The 19,240-nt window shown below is 40.1% G+C and overlaps 1 protein-coding gene and 1 long non-coding RNA gene across 3 annotated transcripts in view; one reads left to right on the plus strand and one right to left on the minus strand.

The window, feature by feature from the left end:
• Positions 1-10,857, minus strand: part of LOC144689695 (uncharacterized) — a 120,384-nt gene extending 109,527 nt beyond the window's left edge. Inside the window, exon 1 of the long non-coding RNA XR_013578687.1 lies at positions 10,031-10,857. This is a non-coding gene — a long non-coding RNA (uncharacterized LOC144689695). The remainder of the gene's footprint in view (positions 1-10,030) is intronic.
• Positions 7,877-19,240, plus strand: part of dusp10 (dual specificity phosphatase 10) — a 38,006-nt gene continuing 26,642 nt past the window's right edge. The window contains exons 1-2 of one of the 2 annotated variants that reach the window (XM_078557009.1): positions 7,877-8,039; positions 8,367-9,302. In XM_078557009.1, coding sequence (XP_078413135.1) covers positions 8,414-9,302 — 889 coding nt within the window. In that variant the 5' untranslated portion in view covers positions 7,877-8,039; positions 8,367-8,413. The other variant, XM_078557010.1, reaches the window with a different exon arrangement.

Here is a 19,240-nt window from a genome sequence, read left to right on the forward strand (position 1 = left end):
TGCCAGTGAATAAAGAAAAAAAAATCAAGGTTCTCTTTGTTGGAGCAGAGAATGGCAATGAACTTTAGTGGGTTCCTTCCCTGGGGCACCACCACAGACAATTAAGGTTTATGAGTTTGTCTAAATTAAACTTTAGGACTAACAAAAAAAAAGCATAAATTAATATTTTCAAACCAGGCGTATCTAGGGCAATTTTCCAGTGTTGACCTCTCTGCTCTATTTTTCCTTCTTCTCCACCATTATTCAGGCAGTATAACAATGGAAAATCTAAGCCTGAATGTGCTAAAGGAATAAGCTTTGAAGTGCGGATTGCCTTTTCTCATGCATGACTCTGTTTATGTTCCTTTGTATAAACAAGCTGTACAGTTAACTTCAGTTTACTGAGGGGATGCCAGTCTAAGATCCAGAAAAACTGGAATCCCAACATGATTCATGAATCTTATTAATTTGATCTCTGAATATTAACGAAATTCAGAACTTCATGAATCACTTATCCAAATCCCAACTGGATTCAAAATTTTATTGCCCTGGTTTCTGAATCCCAACTGTGAATTTAAAAGTTTGGTGAACTGTTTTCTGAATCCTATCTTCAATCTTATGATCTTAATCCTTAATTTCCTAACTATTTTCAAATCTAAATTGCTTTTCCAGTTTTTAATGGTACACATTCAGGTTTGATCAACTATATGCCGACAATTATACCCTGGAGCTGTATTTGTCATGGACATATTCTCTAAAATCCAATAGAAATTGCAATGGGTAAATTTCTAAAATAGAATTAGATTGATTACAAGCCTACTGACTCCCACAGCTACCTCGACTACAGCTCCTCACACCCCGCTTCCTGTAAGGACTCCATCCCATTCTCTCAGTTCCTTCGCCTCCGTCGCATCTGTTCTGATGACGCTACCTTCAAAAACAGCTCCTCTGACATGTCCTCCTTCTTCCTTAACCGAGGTTTTCCACCCACGGTCGTTGACAGGGCCCTCAACCGTGTCCGGCCCATATCCCGCGCATCCACCCTCATGCCTTCTCCTCCCTCCCAGAAACATGATAGGGTCCCCCTTGTCCTCACTTATCACCCCACCAGCCTCCGCATTCAAAGGATCATCCTCCGCCATTTCCGCCAACTCCAGCATGATGCCACCACCAAACACACCTTCCCTTCATCCCCCCTGGCGGCATTCCGTAGGGATCGTTCCCTCCGGGACACCCTGGTCCACTCCTCCATCACTCCACTCCTCAACCCCCACCTATGGCACCTCCCCATGCCCACGCAGAAGATGCAACACCTGCCCCTTCACTTCCTCTCTCCTCACCGTCCAAGGGCCCAAACACTCCTTTCAAGTGAAGCAGCATTTCACTTGCATTTCCCCCATCTTAGTCTACTGCATTCGTTGCTCCCAATGCGGTCTCCTCTACATTAGAGAGACCAAACGCAAACTGGGCGACCGCTTTGCAGAACACCTGCGGTCTGTCCGCTAGAAAGACCCAAACCTCCCTGTCGCTTGCCATTTTAACACTCCACCCTGCTCTCTTGCCCACATGTCTGTCCTTGGCTTGCTGCATTGTTCCAGTGAACGCAAACTGGAGGAACAGCACCTCATCTTCCGACTAGGCACGTTACAGCCTTCCGGGCTGAATATTGAATTCAACAACTTTAGATCTTAAACTCCCCCTCCCCCCAACCCCACCCCGTTTCTTCCCCCTCCCTTTTGTTTTTTTTTCAATAATTCATATAGATTCTTCTTTTCCCACCTATTTCCATTATTTTTAAATCTACAACTAATACCTTGTTAGTCTTTCCACCCCACCCCCACTAGAGCTGTACCTTGAGTATCCTGCCATCCATTCTTAATTAGCACTTTTCTTAGATAATATCACCACCTTCAACACCTCTTTGTCCTTTTGTCTGTGACATCTTTTGATTATCTGCTCCTATCACTGCTTGTTTGTCCCTACAACCACCCCCCCCTCAACTTCTCTCTCCCCCCGCCCCCACCTTAAACCAGCTTATATTTCACCTCTCTCCTAACTATACATCAGTTCTGTTGAAGTGTCATATGGACCCGAAACGTCAGCTCTTTTCTTCTCCACCGATGCTGCCAGACCTGCTGAGTTTTTCCAGGTAATTCTGTTTTTGTTTTAGATTGAATTATATTTGATTGAACCTAAGAATTATTTTGCAGACAGGTCCAGGGGCTTCAAATCACCACAATATTTTATTCCTAAAGTATAATAAAAGATGAAAATAATATATGCTTTTGATTTTTTCCCCCACTAACCAGACCAGGGGTTTCTGGAAGTTTGCATAAATATAAAATTTAAATCACTGAAAAGTTAAAGAAACACCTAGTTCTCGAGTACATTCATCAGGAAAAAAGAATGGATGCCCTTGTGTGCTGCCTGGAACTGAGATGAGAGAAAATAAAGATTGCAATTATATAGTGCCTTTCATGACCTCAGGATGCCCAAAAGCACTTCACAGCAAATGAAGTATTTTTTGAAGTGTATCACAAGCAACAGGGAGAGGGCGTTTCCAATTTTTCATCTTGCTCTTCTCTTCGTTAGGCTGTGAGGTGCTGCAACAGAATGACAAATGTATCAGTAGTGATTGTGCCAGGAACTCTGTGGGCTGGTGAGTCTGCAGGAGCCCCGAAGGCAGCGGGGTCAAAATCCTGGAACCCCCTCCTAACTGTACTGTGGGAGTACCTACACCACGTAGACTGCAGCGGTTCAAGAAGGCAGCTCAACACCAACTTCTCAAGGGCAATTAGGAATGGGGAATAAATTCTGGCCTAGCCAGCAATGCCCACATCCTATGAATGAATAAAAGCTAAAAGTTAGAGAAGAGTCCAGGAATAGCTTTCATAAAAGCTAAATACTATGGATGCTGGAGATCTGAAATAAAAACAAAAAGTGCTCAAAGAACTCAGCAGGTCTAGCAGCATCTGTGGAAAGAGAAACAGAGTTAATGTTTCAGGTCCAATATGACACTTCTTCGGAATTTCAGAAGAGATTCTTCAGAACCTTAGAAGAGTCATAATAGATTCGAAACATTAAACCTGTTTCTCTCTCCACAGATGCTGCCAGATCTGCTGAGTTTTTCCAGCACTTTCTGTTTTTATTTCAGGAATATCTTTCCTAAGAACTTTCTTCTCTCCTTAAGGTGATGGGGGCCTTCTGGCTGCTGCTCTTCTTAGGGTTGTCTTATGCTTGGAATGCATGAGGCACCATGCAAGTGGCCCAGGGAAGAATTCTCAGACCCCTTCCTCCCTTCTTCAAGTCCAGTGCACCTCAGGCAATCTGTGCCCATTGGTGTCCAGAGAGGGTAATCTATTCCCTTGAGTCTTGCAGATATCGTGCTATGTCTTGTCAAATTCTTTCTCATCCAACAATCAACTTGCAGAACAAGGGGCCAGTATCCCATCAATCAAACCAATCAAATGTAACGTAGTTAATATTTGGTTCAGTCAAACAAACCATCAATCATGGTGTACCAAAAATAATTCTGTGCATACAACAGCCATGACAGGTTCCCACATATTCTATTATATATCCATAAAGATAAATATTATCACGTTAATACATTAAAAATAATTCATTTGAAAGCAAAATCATGAACATACCCACAAACTTCTCATCCTACCCTCTTTCACCCCATTTTCGCCCAACACAGAAGACACGTACCTTTTTGCTTGGAACTTTTATTGCACTTCTATCTATCTGTTTTTATTTCCAGCTTTATTTCACTGCTTCAATCACCTAAGGGACACCCTTTCATGCTAACCGATAGCACATCACATACCCACAATGCTGAAGTCCAGTACAATATCCTAAGACACAACACCAAAAATGAATCCACGTTAGACCAAAGGAATGCACATGCTGATAATTCAAACTTTGCTTCCCATTTGCTAACCTCTCCAGTCTGTCCAGGATGTGCTTGTTTCTTTTCAATGCATTCCTTGATGCTGTGGTTCTACTCCTGCCTCCTGCCATCCTGGAACCAGCTCCTGTGGCTCTCGTTCACTGCTCAGGCTCTGCTCAACTCTTCCCAGTGCTGAGACTAGACCTGCCTCTAATTTTCCAAAGGGAAAGACATACTTACCACTCTACGCAGCCATGGTCAAAAAGCTGGTGATTTTTGGATTCATGGGGTTTCCAGTTATTATTACTCTCTATCAGACACTCAACATAGTGAAATAAAACTGAAAAAATCAGATTGAAGGGTACGCAAAAATCCAAAAAAGGAATATATGTTAAACCATGTGATAAATTGCAAAGATAATAGCTTCATTCTCATTGGTACAGCATACCGATGTCAAGATTTCAGGGTTATCTATAATTGTTGCATTTATTTTATTAAGGAATCGACTTATGAATGGGAAAAATTAATCAGGATTTGCATTCTTTAAACACAATGAGTAAAAAAGCAAATTAGTGCAATAAAGGTAGAGATTTTACAGAAAAAGTGGAAGAGAAAAACACAGACAGAGAACAGAGAGACATTTTAAACAAATGCCTGGGAGCAATGCCAGGGGAGGTGAACTAGTCTCGAATTAATTTTGGACTTGAAGCAGAAAAGCTCCTGCTGTTCTATGAGAGTTAAAGACTAGTTCTTATCCCACCAGGCACCTGGCAATGAATGGGCAATATTTAGAACAGCCTAAAATAGACCAAATGAATGTCCCAAAGTAAGTACAAGGAGGCTGTGGAGGATGTCACGATGTTTATATCCAATTTCATATTGATAAAAAAAGCTATATGACAGATTTTTCAAATAATATTAAATCCAAGTTAGAGATTCCTTGAAAAAAGGATAATTGCATGTATGAATTACTTGCAGTGTTTACATACATTGATTAAAATTTGAAGTTACACTTTCTTTAAGTGGCCACATTTGTCATCTGAATCTTAATGACCACATGGAAGCCTCCATAAATTGGTAGGCAAATTTGCAGAGATAAAGCTGCGAGTCTTATTTTAGGCTACACCTGCGACAGACAAAATGTAACTTTAGCCCCACAGTTTAAATGTTGTGTAATATTACAAACATATGCAATGATATTTTTCTGTTTACCAAGGCAGATTGGGCTCATAGCTTGGGCCTAAAAACAGCAACCTAAAACATACCATATCGACTATAAAAATAACTGTCTCAATGACTTTGTCTACACCATCCCTCTATCACTGCTAGTAACGAAGTTCAAATGTTATTGCATAGGAAAAATTCAACTACTTTACAAACTACAGAACAATGACAGGTAACACGTACACCTGTTGGGCCAAATGGTCTGTTCCTGTGCTGTAAACTCTATGCAATTCTATGTAACTATAAAATTGTTCAGTAAAATACGAAAAACCTCACTACCATTATGATGCCATATTACACAAGGTTCAAGTGGCATAAAAATATTTTAAAAAGTCTATAATTTGAACGCAGAGGCCTGGAATTTTCTTTTAGCTATTTCCATTCCACTGGCATAACTTTGCCAGATGTGCAGCTTAAATAGGGTATCTGCCAGATTTCCTGCACAATTATGGCAGTGGAGGGGACCATCTCTGAGGGAATTATCAGCCATAATTTTCTCATACTTTTATGTTCATAGTTTTATTATAAAAGTTTTAGAGAGATTGATGGTCATAAGAGTTCAAGCTAACATTATTCACATTTTTAACAAACAAAAGACTTGCATTTATATGAAACTTTACAAATATCTTTACAGTAAATAAAGGACTCATGAAGTGTAGTCACTTCTGTAATGAAGGAAACAATGCAGCCAATTTGCAAACAGCAGGCTCTTGCAAACAGTAATATGGTAATGGCCAGATAATATGTTATAATGATCTGGTTGAGAGATAAATATTGGTCAGGTCACCAGGGAGAATTCCCTTGCTCTTTGCAAATAGTGCCATGGTTTCTACTAAGGGGCCTTGGTTTAAAATCTTACCTGAAATATGACAGCTCTGTTAGTGCAGCATTCCTTCAGTACTGCATTCAAATTGCAGTCTACATGAAGGCTGACACATTTTTTTAAATTAGGCGCAGAAGGGTGGCAGTGTCGGAAATCCTAGTGATTTGTGTAAAGTATGATTTGTGGGCCACGAGCAACCTTCAGAGGGTGTTTCCTTGCTATTACACCTGGTTGTCATGCAGAGGAAAATCAGGAGGGGTGAATCACATGCCAACAAAGAGTCCTTCCCTATTTTCCAACCATTATTTAAATGGACAAGGAAGGGCCCTATTGCTAGCAAGTGATACCAACACCACCCCCCCCCCCCCCAACCCCCTCCCCATAGAAACATAGGAATAGGAATACACCATGTAGCTCCTTGGACCTGATCCACCATTCAATGGGATCATTGATGATCTGCAACCACACACCATATACCCATTTTAATACGATATCCCTTTTAAGCTTTTGACTAACAAAAGTCTATCAATCTCAGTTTTAAATTTAAGACTTTATTTCCAGCATCAATTATCATTTGTGAAAGGGAATTCCACCATCATTTGTGTGTAAAAATCTTTCCTAATTTCACTCCTAAAGGGTTTGGTTCTAATGTTTAGACTGTGGCCCCTAGTTCTGGACTCTCCAACCAGCACAAATAGTTTCTCCACCCTATCTATTTCGCTTAATAACTTGAAAACACTTCTCAAATCACCCTTAACCTTTTACATTCCAGGAATGCAGCCCCAGTTTCTGTAATCTCGCCTAGTAATTTAACCCTTGGAGTAGAGGTATCTGGTAAATCTATGCTGCGCTTCCTTCAAGACTGAGATATCCTTCTTATGGCACGGTGCCCAGAAGTGCTCGCAACCAATTTTCTGACATGCACTACACCCAGCTGATCTAATATGCATTAACAGGAAATCCTGCCTCCTAGCGTATCCAAGTTGATGCAGTTTAGATAAATATTTTCATAGTAGGGAGAATACTTAACCGTGTCGTAACAATTTCGTGAAAAAGATTAATGATTTCAGGTATTATGATTAACCTTTGCTTTAGATAATGACATCACCCCATGTGTTTGATTCTGTCTTGAGATCCTGTTCGTTATTTACCCAACCATTCATAGGATGGTTCTTTTAACAGCTGGCTGTTTACAACTTCTGCCACCTCATTCGACCAATAACAAAATGAAAAAATCATTTCTTCCTCGCCAGAAACACAGCCTTCGCCACATCATTTAGCTTAGTTTTTTGCTCTGCAATGCTTTCTAGGTTAAGCTGGTGCATTCGTGTCAGGTCTAGTTTAGGTAACCAGGGAAATGTTGGCGGGCTTTTTTCTATGCCTGTATGCTGCTGACAGCAGCTGAACTTTGTGGTTACTACTGCCGAGAAGAGAAAGTCTTGTTTTTTTGTTTTGAGTTCGCTTTATCTTGTAGTTTATCTCTAAAATAAGACCAGAACCAATGCTACGGATCGTGTTACACATTGGGGACTACAATGAATGATTTAATCCTTTTTTTTGAAGGACAAGTGCTTGGATAAATAATAATGTGGCCTGAAAAGGAAAAAAACTAAAATGAAAAGGAAAGCTAGTCTTGCCGTGCTCGTCCCTTTAACTGCCCCGCTGCCTCTGCTGCTGTGTCCATTGGAAAGAGCGAGCGAGCGCAGAGCCGCTTCATTCCGGCACCGGCTTTGCTGCCGACCCGCCCATTGGCTGCCAATGATGTCATGCTTGCGACAAAGCTGTCTCTCTGCCATCCAATGATTGCGCGGTGCCCGCCTCCCGCAGCCGGCTATTGGTGGGTGGGGCTAGTGGGCGCGTCAAATCCCGGGAAGCCTGATTTCCCATTGGCTGATCCCTCTGTCAATTATCCTGGCGGATTCCCCCCCCCACCGTCACCTCCCCGTCAGGTGAAGTTAATGTGCTTGTATAAAGTGTCGCCGAATTAAAGTGGCAGCGCCGACCCCATACCCGTTGAATGAGTATAAGTCTTTGAAACCATAATAAAGAAAGAATAGAGAGAGAGTAAATAAGAGGAGAAGGGGCGCATGTGGGCGAAGCCTAGCGGCTAAAGTTTGTGATGTAAGTACATTTTCTGAGTCTTCCAGTTGGAGTTGCTGCAGAGTGAAGGTGCCGCTTCTCCTCCCCACTTCTGTTCTGGACAAGTTTCAGTGAGTCCGGCTCACTCTGACTTTAAATTGAAACCACTTTAGCAGGAGAATAAACGAGCCAGTTTATTTAAAGTCGGTCCACCGGTTGCCCAATGAAGGCGCCCATGCCTCGAGTTTATTTTTAGTTGCGATCCCCTTCTATTTGCAGCAGAAATAACCAATGCGTGCCTTTGAATTTATTGCTCTCCCCTCCCCTCCCTCTGCTCTGATGCTGACAGTACATTTGATCCCGTTTCAGTCCATTTACTCCACGGATCGACAACAGGGCTCATCCACATCATCCTGATGCCTCCATCCCCTCTAGACGAACGGATTGTTGGGGTGGTGGCATTGCCGAGGCCGGTCAGACCGCAGGAACTCCATCTCCGCTTGGATAACACCTACGTGGCTTCTCCTGGAGCGACAACTCCAGCAGCTGGCGACCCGAAAGCCCAGAGCACGACCCTCAGCCCAGCGGCTGTGGTCCCGTTCCGAAGCGGTAACTTTACGTATATGCCATCATCTAACGGCTCGGTGCGCTCCCTGTCCTGCGGATGCAGCAGCGCTAGTTGCTGCACGGTGACCACCTACCAGAACAAGGGCGACCAGAGCCAAGCATCAGTGGGCGGCAGCAGCAACCTGGTCCCAGCCCCGGCTGCTAAACTCGGCACTTCAGCCAACTGTCCCTCCTGTGCCACTAGCCCAATGGTGAGCAACAACAATGAGAACGGCGGCACTCTGAACCCCCTGGCTTCTGCATCGGCTGGTGGACCTGGAGGACCCCTGTCTCCTCCAGCCAGTGCGGCCACCAAGCAGGCGATCCGCACCATTTACCCCACCGAATTAGCCAAGAAACTGACCAAATGCAGCAAGGGCCCCCAGTCGCAGAGCCAGGGTCCCGTCATCATAGACTGCCGCCCCTTCATGGAATACAACAAAAGCCATATCCAAGGAGCCGTCCACATCAACTGCTCTGACAAGATCAGCAGGAGGAGGCTGCAGCAGGGCAAGATCACGGTCTTGGATCTCATCTCTTGTAGGGAAGGCAAAGACTCCTATCAAAGGATTTTCTCCAAGGAGATAATAGTTTATGATGAGAACACTAATGAGCCTAACCGGGTGATGCCCTCTCAGCCCCTTCATATAGTGCTGGAGTCGTTGAAACGAGAAGGCAAGGATCCACTTGTTTTAAAAGGTAGACTTTTGGAATGTTCTTATTCAGTAGGGGAAAGTTTAACGACCCGAGGTTTCAGGAGTGTTATGGCCGGGTAATGCATGATATAAAAATACAAATTAATTATTTTTTGTTAATATTTATTTGTTGCCTCCTTAGAGAAAGTCACACAAGTTAATAGTAATTTGTAAGCAGTGCATCCTGCGGAACTAAATCAGTTATTTTCTCCAGTCTCCAGTATACTGTAAATTATAGGTACTTCAGTTACATAGTCTGAGCTTCTCGTACATAAAGCAATTAAATTTGAAGTAAAGAAGGTAACTTGTTTGTATTATTTTTGAAAAACGGTTAGTGAATGAAAATTCCTGTTTTGCAATGTCACATTCAGGAAACGCAGGAAAGCATCCTGAAAACGAATACCGTATGTGTAGCACGTCACCCTGGCTGTTGTGCATTACCGCTTTACTAGCACAGAAATTGAGGGAAAAGGTCCATTAATGATGATTCATGGTCTGCAGGTATTAACAAGTTCTGAAAGGTCCCAATCGCATGGCGAACATAATCTCCGATGCAGCATAATTAGGGTCATTTGACTTAATGACATTGACCTTGTTTGGTTTTGAATGCAATGCAGTAAATGCATTTTTCAATTTCATTGCAGTAAATTATCATGTAAGGAGTGAACAGTAGCAGTATTGATGGCCTTTACAATACCAAATGCAAAACAGCTTAGCAGCTGCAGTACTGACCTTCTGAACAGATTGGTGTGGGTTTGAATCCCAAGGCAGCTTGTCACTCAAATCTGTCCGCAACAGTTGGGATTGAATTCTGCCAGTCTTAGCCAGGCTGCTAGGTGGAGCACTTTTGCTAGCAGTGTTTGTTTCAAGGACATTGAAAAAGTGATATTGCCCAAACCGTCTCACTACTGCATGCCTCCTCCTGTTGGTTAGCTGTAGAGCATGATTGGAGAAATCTGTGACCTTCACTGTCTGCAGGCATGCCTGAAAGAATGAGGCCCCAAGGTGGAAAATGTGCAAAGGTGATAGGACAGGAGAGATCAAATTAGAAACTATATGATGGAAGAGTAATATTATGTTAAAGTAGTTACACCATGGATAACAGAGACTACTTTGTAACTGATAAACGGAATACTCAGCAGAGATAATTGGACGTAGTAAACCTATATAAGTGATTAATTTGGCCATGGGTTAGATAAGTGTGTCCAATTTTGAGTGTCCTACTTTTGGAAAGATATCAAGACCATGCAGAGGTTGCGGAAAAGATTACTAAGATGATTCCTGTGGTCAGAGGTTTTAGTTATGAGGAGAGCGTGGAGAAAATGGGTTCCACTTGTGTAGTTAAACAACCTTGCTTAACAAATGATATAAGAGACAGTATCATGCCAAAGACCAGGCTTACACAAATGCAAGAGAAGTGGAAATTAAGCAGACAGGAAATTTATCAAATGCAACAAAGGGATACACAAATTATAAGAGATGCTAAATGCTTATGAATAAAAAACACTTGCAGGGGATACCAAGGCTAACAGTAAAAATGTTTATAAATCTATTAAGATAAAGAGATTGATAAAGGGAAATATTAAAGAGGAGTGAAGGTGAAACTATAATGAAAAATAAGGAAATGCCAGACTCATTAAATTAGCATTTTGTATCCCTTTCCACTGGATGAAGGGAGCAAAATACCAGCAATACAGGAGCCTATCAATAAGTCCAGGGAAAGAACTTAGTATGTTTAATACAAGTATGAAAAATATTACTGGAGAAAATAATGGGATGAAAGATAAACAAAACCCTCAGACCTGATGGCTTCCGCCTCTGAAAGTTAAAGGAAATGGGTGAAAAAATTGCAGATGCGTTAGTCATAACTTTCCAAAGCTTTCCAGGTTTTGGAACTGTGTCTTTGGTTGGGAAATGGCAATTGTCACTTCATTATTTAAGAAGGGAAAATGGGAGAAAATGGGCAACTTCAGACCCTTCAGTTTAACATCAATTGTGGAGAAGTTTCTGGAATCTGTCATAAGGCAGAGTGACTGAGCATTTGCACAAGTATAAGCAGATCAAAGAGTCAGGTTGGACATGTGATGGGTAGACCATGTCTGATTAGCATGATGGACAGGGGAGTGTCTATGCATGGTGTCAAAATGGACATTCAGGAAGCTTTTAACAAAGTTCTGCACAAGAGGTTATTAGCAAAAATGAGAGCACATGGAATTGGAGATAACCATGTGACATGGTTCAATAATTGGTTAGGAGGTCAGTGACTGAGATAGGGATAAAAGAACTGTTCACTAGTTAGAGGGACATGACAGGTGGTGACCTCCAGATACCTGGGGCCTCCACTTTTCACCATATATCTTAATGACTTGTATAGAGGATTAGTGCATTGTATAATAATCAATAATCAAGCAGATGCCACTAACTTAAGAGGCAGAATAAATTGTGTGGAGCAGGAAGTTACAAAGTGACAGAGACAAGTAAATGGACAAAACTATTGCAGATGGAGTTCAATGAGTACCAGTGTGAGGTTGTTGATCTAAAAAAATTAAATCTGATTTTTTTTTTGGAGAAGCTTGGAAATATAGAGGAGCAAAGAGAATTGGGAGTCCAAATACACAAATCATTTAAAGAGGGTAGAGAGATGCAAAAAGTGATCAAAAATGCTGATGGAACGTTGGCCTCGATCTCGTGGGCTGAGATAAAAAGGCGGAGGAAGTTGTGCTTCAACTGTATCGAGCCTTGATCAGATCATATCGATATATTGCATTCAGTTTTGGGGTACTCTACCTGAGGAAGGATATATTGGCCATGGCAGAGGTGCAGTGGAGGTTCCCCAGCATGATACTGAAGTTTAGAGGGTTAAGTTAGGAGGACAAATTGCAAAAACCTGGCTTGTACTCCCCTGGCTATGGAAGATTGAGTGGTGAACAGATCAAAGTGTTTAAAATGTAAAAAGGATTCAACAGAGAAGATACAGAGTAATTATTTCATCTGGTGGAAGAATCAAAAATGAGTGGACATTATCTTAAAATTAGAGCTAGGCCATCGGAGAAATCGGGTTGTACCTTTTCACACAATGGGCAAGAGAAATCTGATGTCCTTTCCCCTAAAAGTTTGTGGATGCAGGAACAGTTAGAGCTTTCAAGACAGTTCAATATATTTTTTGTTAGACAACATTATCAAGGGATATGGAACAATGGCAGGTAGATGAGTTTGAGGTATAGAGCACACATGATCCGACTGAATGGCTTACTCCTGTTCCTATGAGTCACTTAAGTAACACACTGGAAAATAATCATTTTACCTCCTTTCTGGCTGGGAATATTACCAACCTGAGTTGTGATCGTTAATTCTGAGCATGGAAACAGGGCACTCGGTACAGCTATTCAGTGCTGATGTTTGTGCTCCACACAATCTTCCTCTCATTATAAGTGCCTCATTTCACACATCTTTCTATTCCCTTTCCTCTCATATGCTTGTCTAGGTTTCTCTTAAAAGCACCTAAACTATTTGCCTGAATCATTTTCTATGTTAGTGCATTACACATTCTAACCACTGAGTAAGGAGTATTTCTTCATTTTCTCCATTAGATTCATTTGTGCTTTTATTATCATCTTTCTTCTGAATTCTTTATTGAACTTATTAGTGACTATCTTATATTTATGGTACTAGTTATGGACTTGCTTGTGAGTGGAAATGCTCTTTGTGCCTATCAAATCCTTTTCAAATTTTTAAAACCTTTATTATGTCACTCCTCCATCTTCTCTTTCCTGTGGGAGGGAGCCCTAGTCTATTTGGTCTTTCCTAATAGATACACCCTTTCAGTTCTGGTGTCATCCTTGACAATATTTTTGCACCTTTTCCAGTGTTTTTTTTTTGTAGTATGGAGATCAGAACTATACACAATATTCTCTGAATACTTAGTGGGAGATTAATCAAGTGCAGACATGGGACAGATGTTGGCCTTTACCACGTGGGTATTAAATAACACCTGAGTAAAGCACAGAAAGGTACATATGGTGGGGAGGGTCCTGTATTGATGATGGGAAAGTTGGGTGAGGCCTTTCATTGAAATGAATAGGAAGAAATGAGTTCTGTAACAGCCATACAATGTTCTGTCCCAGATTCTCCTTTCTGTATTCCACCCTGGTGATTTTGCGAGGGTGTTAAAAGACCGAACAGATACCCTTGGACTTGTTGACATTCGCCCTCCCTGTGTCTAACGCTCAAGGATTTAAAAGTCAGCATGGCCCCAAATTGATATGTTATAGTGTAAAACAACAAGTGACTTGGTGAACAAGTTTTGAAGAAAACAACTTGCAAGCATTATAAGGAATATATTTTTATGGTTTGAGCTACAGCAAATTTAAAAAGGCTCTGTGGGGAAAGGGCAAGGAAACGGGACTAAGTAGAAAGCATTTCATAGCTCACATGCACTGGATTTTTTAAAAGTTCAACTTTAGTATAAAGATAATTTTTAAAAATTTATGTGCCACATATAGCTCTGTGTGTTTAAGCATGGCATTTTTTCAGCCTTGCTCTTCAAATGATTAGTGTATATTTATAATCTAAATAACTGTCCCAGTATCCAATCTCCGTTTATGTTTATAAACACTGTTGCTTGGAGATGACCTGTCTAAGTCTAGAGCCTGGACTGGACATTGTCCACTCCAAGTTTGGTATTGCCTGTTAGGGCTATTACTGCTTCAGTGGTGCAGAGTTATCTGGTTATAAATTGATCAGGAGGCCACAGTTGTTTTCAGGATTGAATTACTGTTTAAATTGATAATTGTACAGGAAAGGAGGGTGGTGGAAGAAGGATGTTAATACTAGTTCAGATTGCACAAAGCTCTCATAAAATGGAAATAAACAGTTTAGATCACCAAACAGGTAACAGGCTGTGTTTAACCAAATTTGCATATAACCTACTGAGTCAGGAAGGACTTCTGACAATTTGCTTGTATTGGAACGTCACAAAAGATTTGCTTATATCTGATTTTCATATGCAGTTGACTTTTTTTAGGTTAAACCTGGTGATCTCAAACTATTAAAGTTGTAGAATTATACAAGGCTTTAACAATGACCATTGCTTTGTGATTTGATGATTTATTTTTTGTATCTCTAAGTATGTGGAGTAACTGAACTCAATTCTTCAGGTCAGGTCTCTCCTTTTACTCTTAAGATCATGCAACATTATTTAAAATGTAATTATACATCAAGTAAAATAAACTATAGTTTCTTTTTCCAAAAAAATCCATTATGTAGAGGTCAGTAAAACTGGTTCCTTAGGCTGTCTGTTATTAATTATGTCACTCTTCGCAGGAATTGAGGGACCTTTAAATGTCCTCTGCTAAAATTTTGAGCAATCATTTGCTGGTTCTATTGCTAAAATGACCTTGATGTTGTAGAACAATAGGAAGTCACAAAATTAACTGGGTACTTTTGGGACTATTTGTACTCAAAAGTAATTGTCACGTCACATTTTGTCATCATATTCTAGTTTCTGGCATCTGTAGTGCAGACTGTGAAATGGTAATTAGACTATTTATTATATCGGCTAATGATTCCCTTGAACTATCAGTATTCCAATTTAATACAAGTTAACTAAAATAAAGTTCTGTTTGTGAGCACTGTAATTATCGAAACTCCAAATTTTCCATTATAGATACTATAAATAACAATCTATTTTCTTTAGATGTTGGTAATGATTTTAAAAAATAACATCAATGTGCATTAAAAGTTTGAGGTTGCAGTTTCAGATTCTCTTGCATCCACGTACAGTATCTGAAAACAATGTATGTGTACATTTTGTCTGTCATAACTCTCTGGGGTGCACTGTTCTATAGATTCATTTTAAGTTGCACTTTAAGCAGTTTGGTTCAAAGTTTACCTCCATAAGCCAGCAAGATATCACAACAGGCAGGAAACGTACCAATCAGCAGGCAACAACAAGAATGAGAAATATCCATCAAAAATGGTTACCTAGCAACAGCAACCAATAAAAAGAAGAGGCTAAAGCAACCAAATTACTTTTATAAAAATATTGATTTTTTTTTCTTCTTTACTGCCACCAAGCTGAATACTTTCTGCTGGAAATAGGTTTAGATATAATAGACAAAAAAACAGTATTTACAGGAAAATTATTGAACTTGCCTATACAACAGAACAAAATGCCTGTAAGTACTTTTTTTGTTGTTGCCTATATGAAAAAGCCTGAACTTTGACTTGTTGCAGTTTCTCAGTCATTTCACTTTTCGCTCAAGAAACTTGATGTAGTGGGCTATAAATCCAAATATGCACCATGTGTAGAACTTCCAGATGTTTGAATGATGGTAAGACGTGCTGTTCACAGAACATGCAGGGGTTTTGTTTTAGGAAGCCTCCACTGCCTCTTGTGGGAAAGTATTGGGAATAAAATCCTTAAACTCCAATAGATAGCAATTATTTATGTACTTCCACTAAGTTTTTAAAAAACACTTTCATTTTTCAGGAACCATCAACAATAATACTTCTGTCAGGAGGATGATCACTACCACTCTCATACTTTCTCACATTTGATAATCCCCATGATATGCTGTGAGCAACATCATTGGAGATCAGCTTGTATATATCTATATATTGGACGCCCAGATTTTGCTGAAAAAATGTAACAGAATCTGAAGACAAACAGCATTATTAATGTGCAAAAGGACCAGCAACTTGTAGTGAGGAAGAATTAACTTGTGAGTTGCAAATCACCATAAGCTGCTGGCTGATTTGCACCTCTGGCATTAGCTATGTGAAATTGGCATCTTGTGCTTAGCTTCCCTGTGAATTTCATGACGGTGCTGTATTTGCACATTAATTATCCATTAAACTCATCACAAAGTTAAAACTAGTAATTAATAACCTCATTGTTAATGGCTTCCAATCAACCTCTTTTGGTCAAAAGTAAACAATTAGTAATGTGGCGTCTCATTCCATCACGTTGTAACTAGTTTTAGGAGATATTTAAATGTCAGATTCTTAATATTTTATTCTTACTTTTCCTCTGCGTGTACTCACTCACTGAAATCTTTTGTTCCGTCACTTTATTCCTCTTTCTCTTCTTGAGTTGACATTTAATTAGTCAATTCTCATGCAGCCTACTTCTCAATTTTTCCTTTTGTTTCTCAATCCTTAATCTCATTGGTTAAGGAGAGACCCTGTTTGTTCACCTTTTTTTAGCCCTTACCACTACCATTAACACTCCCTTTGTCCTTTTGTTCACGACATCTTTGTCATTCTTTCCTTTGCCCCCACCTATCGCTGACCTCCTATCCAGCTTCACCTGCTCCACCCCCCTTAAACAGTATAAATTTCATCACATTTCTACTTCGCTGTAGCTCTGAAGAAGGGTCATACAGGCTCAAAAAGTCAACTCTATTTCTTTCCGTACAGATGCTGTCAGACTTGCTGGGTTTTTCCAGCATTTTCTGTTTTTGTTGCAGATTTCCAGCATCCACAGTATTTTGCTTTTACCCTGTTTGTTCTGTTGTTTTGAGGGTCACCGATGCCTTGTTGCCCTCACTGTGCTTTTATCAGCTCACAAATCCAGCAACATTGTGGGCAGATTTTTAAAAAACTAATGTGTGCACAAACAAACCTAACTAACTGGGCACACCGCATGATGCCCTGCTCCAGCAAATTTAAGATTACAATGTGCAACACTCATTTTGGTCATCAGTTTGGGCATAGTGGGGCATCATACTTGAGTGTTGCACTTTTTTATCTGTTAATTTTGCGCCCTTAAAAATTGCGCTGACAAAGATAATCTGATCTCTAATTGGCCCAAGCGTAGCATTCAAAAATGTATGCCAATTACATCTTGCCACCTTGATGGGGCCCTCTCTTCCATATTAGTAACATAACACACATTGCTAATGTCTTGGTATAGTTTCTTGTCTTTGTAAAGCAGCATATCTCCTGACTTAACTGTGCGCAGTGTGTAGGGTGATGTTAGTATGTTTAATAAACAATACCAATACACCAATACTTTTATTAACTACTAATGCCATCAGGTTCATCAAAAAGCTGAAACATTCTATCTTGTAAGTAAAAATTTGCCACTTTATTTAAAATAAAGTCACACCCCTTTAAAATGAGAGTATTCTGTAATTTACCGCCTATTCATCATAAACATCTGCCTGGCTTCTAAAGGCTATAAAATATCTTGTATGTGAAGCTCTAACGGAAGAAAAATCCTCAAAGCCCACTAAAAACATTTAGTGCCTGCAGCACTAAAACATTTCTGTAATTAATTTGTAAAGCCGTTCTGCAGCACACTCACTACTTGCGAAGTCCTTGGCACCATTTGTTGCTAAGTTCAGTCTGAATTTATAGTAACTGGATTATAAAGATAAAGTGCCCTGAAAATTATTTTACCCCTGCATTAATCGAAGAGCACGAGCTAATATTGTTGACCTTGTAGCTTTCTTCTGGAGAAGATCACCAGCTACTCATTGCTCCTACAAAGCCAGCTTGTATTTTTTTAAAACATCTTTGCTGAAGTAAAGATGTATCACTGGCTATTTGGGTGTGGTAGTTTCTTCCATGCAGTTTGTTCTAGTAATTTGGCCTATGTGAAAATTCCCTAAGGAGCTGAAAGCTTTTTCTTAATTGTAAATCCCTGAGCCCTGGACCCAGATTATCAGAAGGTTTGATATTATTTTCATTCTGCCTTCAACAGGCCCAGATATTTTTATAATATAGAACTATGCAATATTACAACAGTGAGGTCGTGTGGCAATTTTGTCTGTGCTGAGCCTTTGCTGGAGTAATCCACAATTAATCCCCCATTGTATGTTTTTCAATGGATCAAATATGTACCCACTTTTCTCTTAAAACATGCCTCAATCACACCTTCTAGTAAAGAATTGCATGCTTGAATAACTTTTTGCATTTGAACTTTCTTCTGTCCTGCTCTTCACTCTCTTAGTTACAATTTTAAAATGATGCCCCATGTCGTTTACTCCTTAACCAGTAGAGGTGGTCTATCCCTATCAAAATTCAATGCTGTTAGGTTGTCTAACTTTTCCTAGCCACACTTGCACTTCAATTGAATATATATTTGAACCTCTAGGATTGTCTATTTCTATTGAGCACATACTCCTAGTCCAAAATGTTTTCCTCCACTTTAAATTGCACCTGGGGACTTCAGACCTTCCAATTACTTCTCTTTCTGTGCCCAAATAGTATGAATTGTTATTGTCCTGTCAATCATCCAACTTTCTGTCGCTACTACTACCTTACCTTTTATACCATTCAGTAACAGCTCCGCAAAATGAAAATTGGAATATTGACTAATCAACCTTTTTAATTGGCATCTAACATGGAATTGGTGCAGTTTACAAGTAACACAAAAAATGTTTATGTTGAGGATAAATAAATGGTTTAAAAAATAAACATTAAATTTCAAATTTGCTCCTTTGGTGCTGCTTCATAGATTAACTTGTAATAAAGCAGATAGAACTGAATATATGCACTGACCATTATGATAAATACATTCGACAGTGTGCCCAGTTTGGTTTGTAGATGCCAACAAAGGAAGAAATGGTACAGCTTCATCTCCTTTGTGGATTATTAGGAAACTGTTTGCAGGAGAGGGCGGTTCACTGAACAGATGGGCTTGGTCTTTCTCAGTAATTTGCTCCTCCCTTTATGTCTGACACTGACTTGAAGCCCTCCACCTGCCTTGTCGCTATGGAAATGCAGTGGAGCTAGATAATAACAATGACATCAGTTGGCATGACATCAACCCCTTGAACACTAACAATGCAAGGATAGTACTTCGTTAGGCAGTCCTGCAAGTGGTGGTAGATGATGTAATCCTAACAGGTGGTGCTAGGCATATGTCTAACTGGAAAAAAGCAGATAGTTTAGTATCATTATCCTATACAAATTATACGTATATTTTGGAAAAGG

Source organism: Cetorhinus maximus, chromosome 14 (assembly GCF_964194155.1).
Source record: "Cetorhinus maximus chromosome 14, sCetMax3.hap1.1, whole genome shotgun sequence".
Taxonomy (NCBI): Eukaryota; Metazoa; Chordata; class Chondrichthyes; order Lamniformes; family Cetorhinidae; genus Cetorhinus; species Cetorhinus maximus.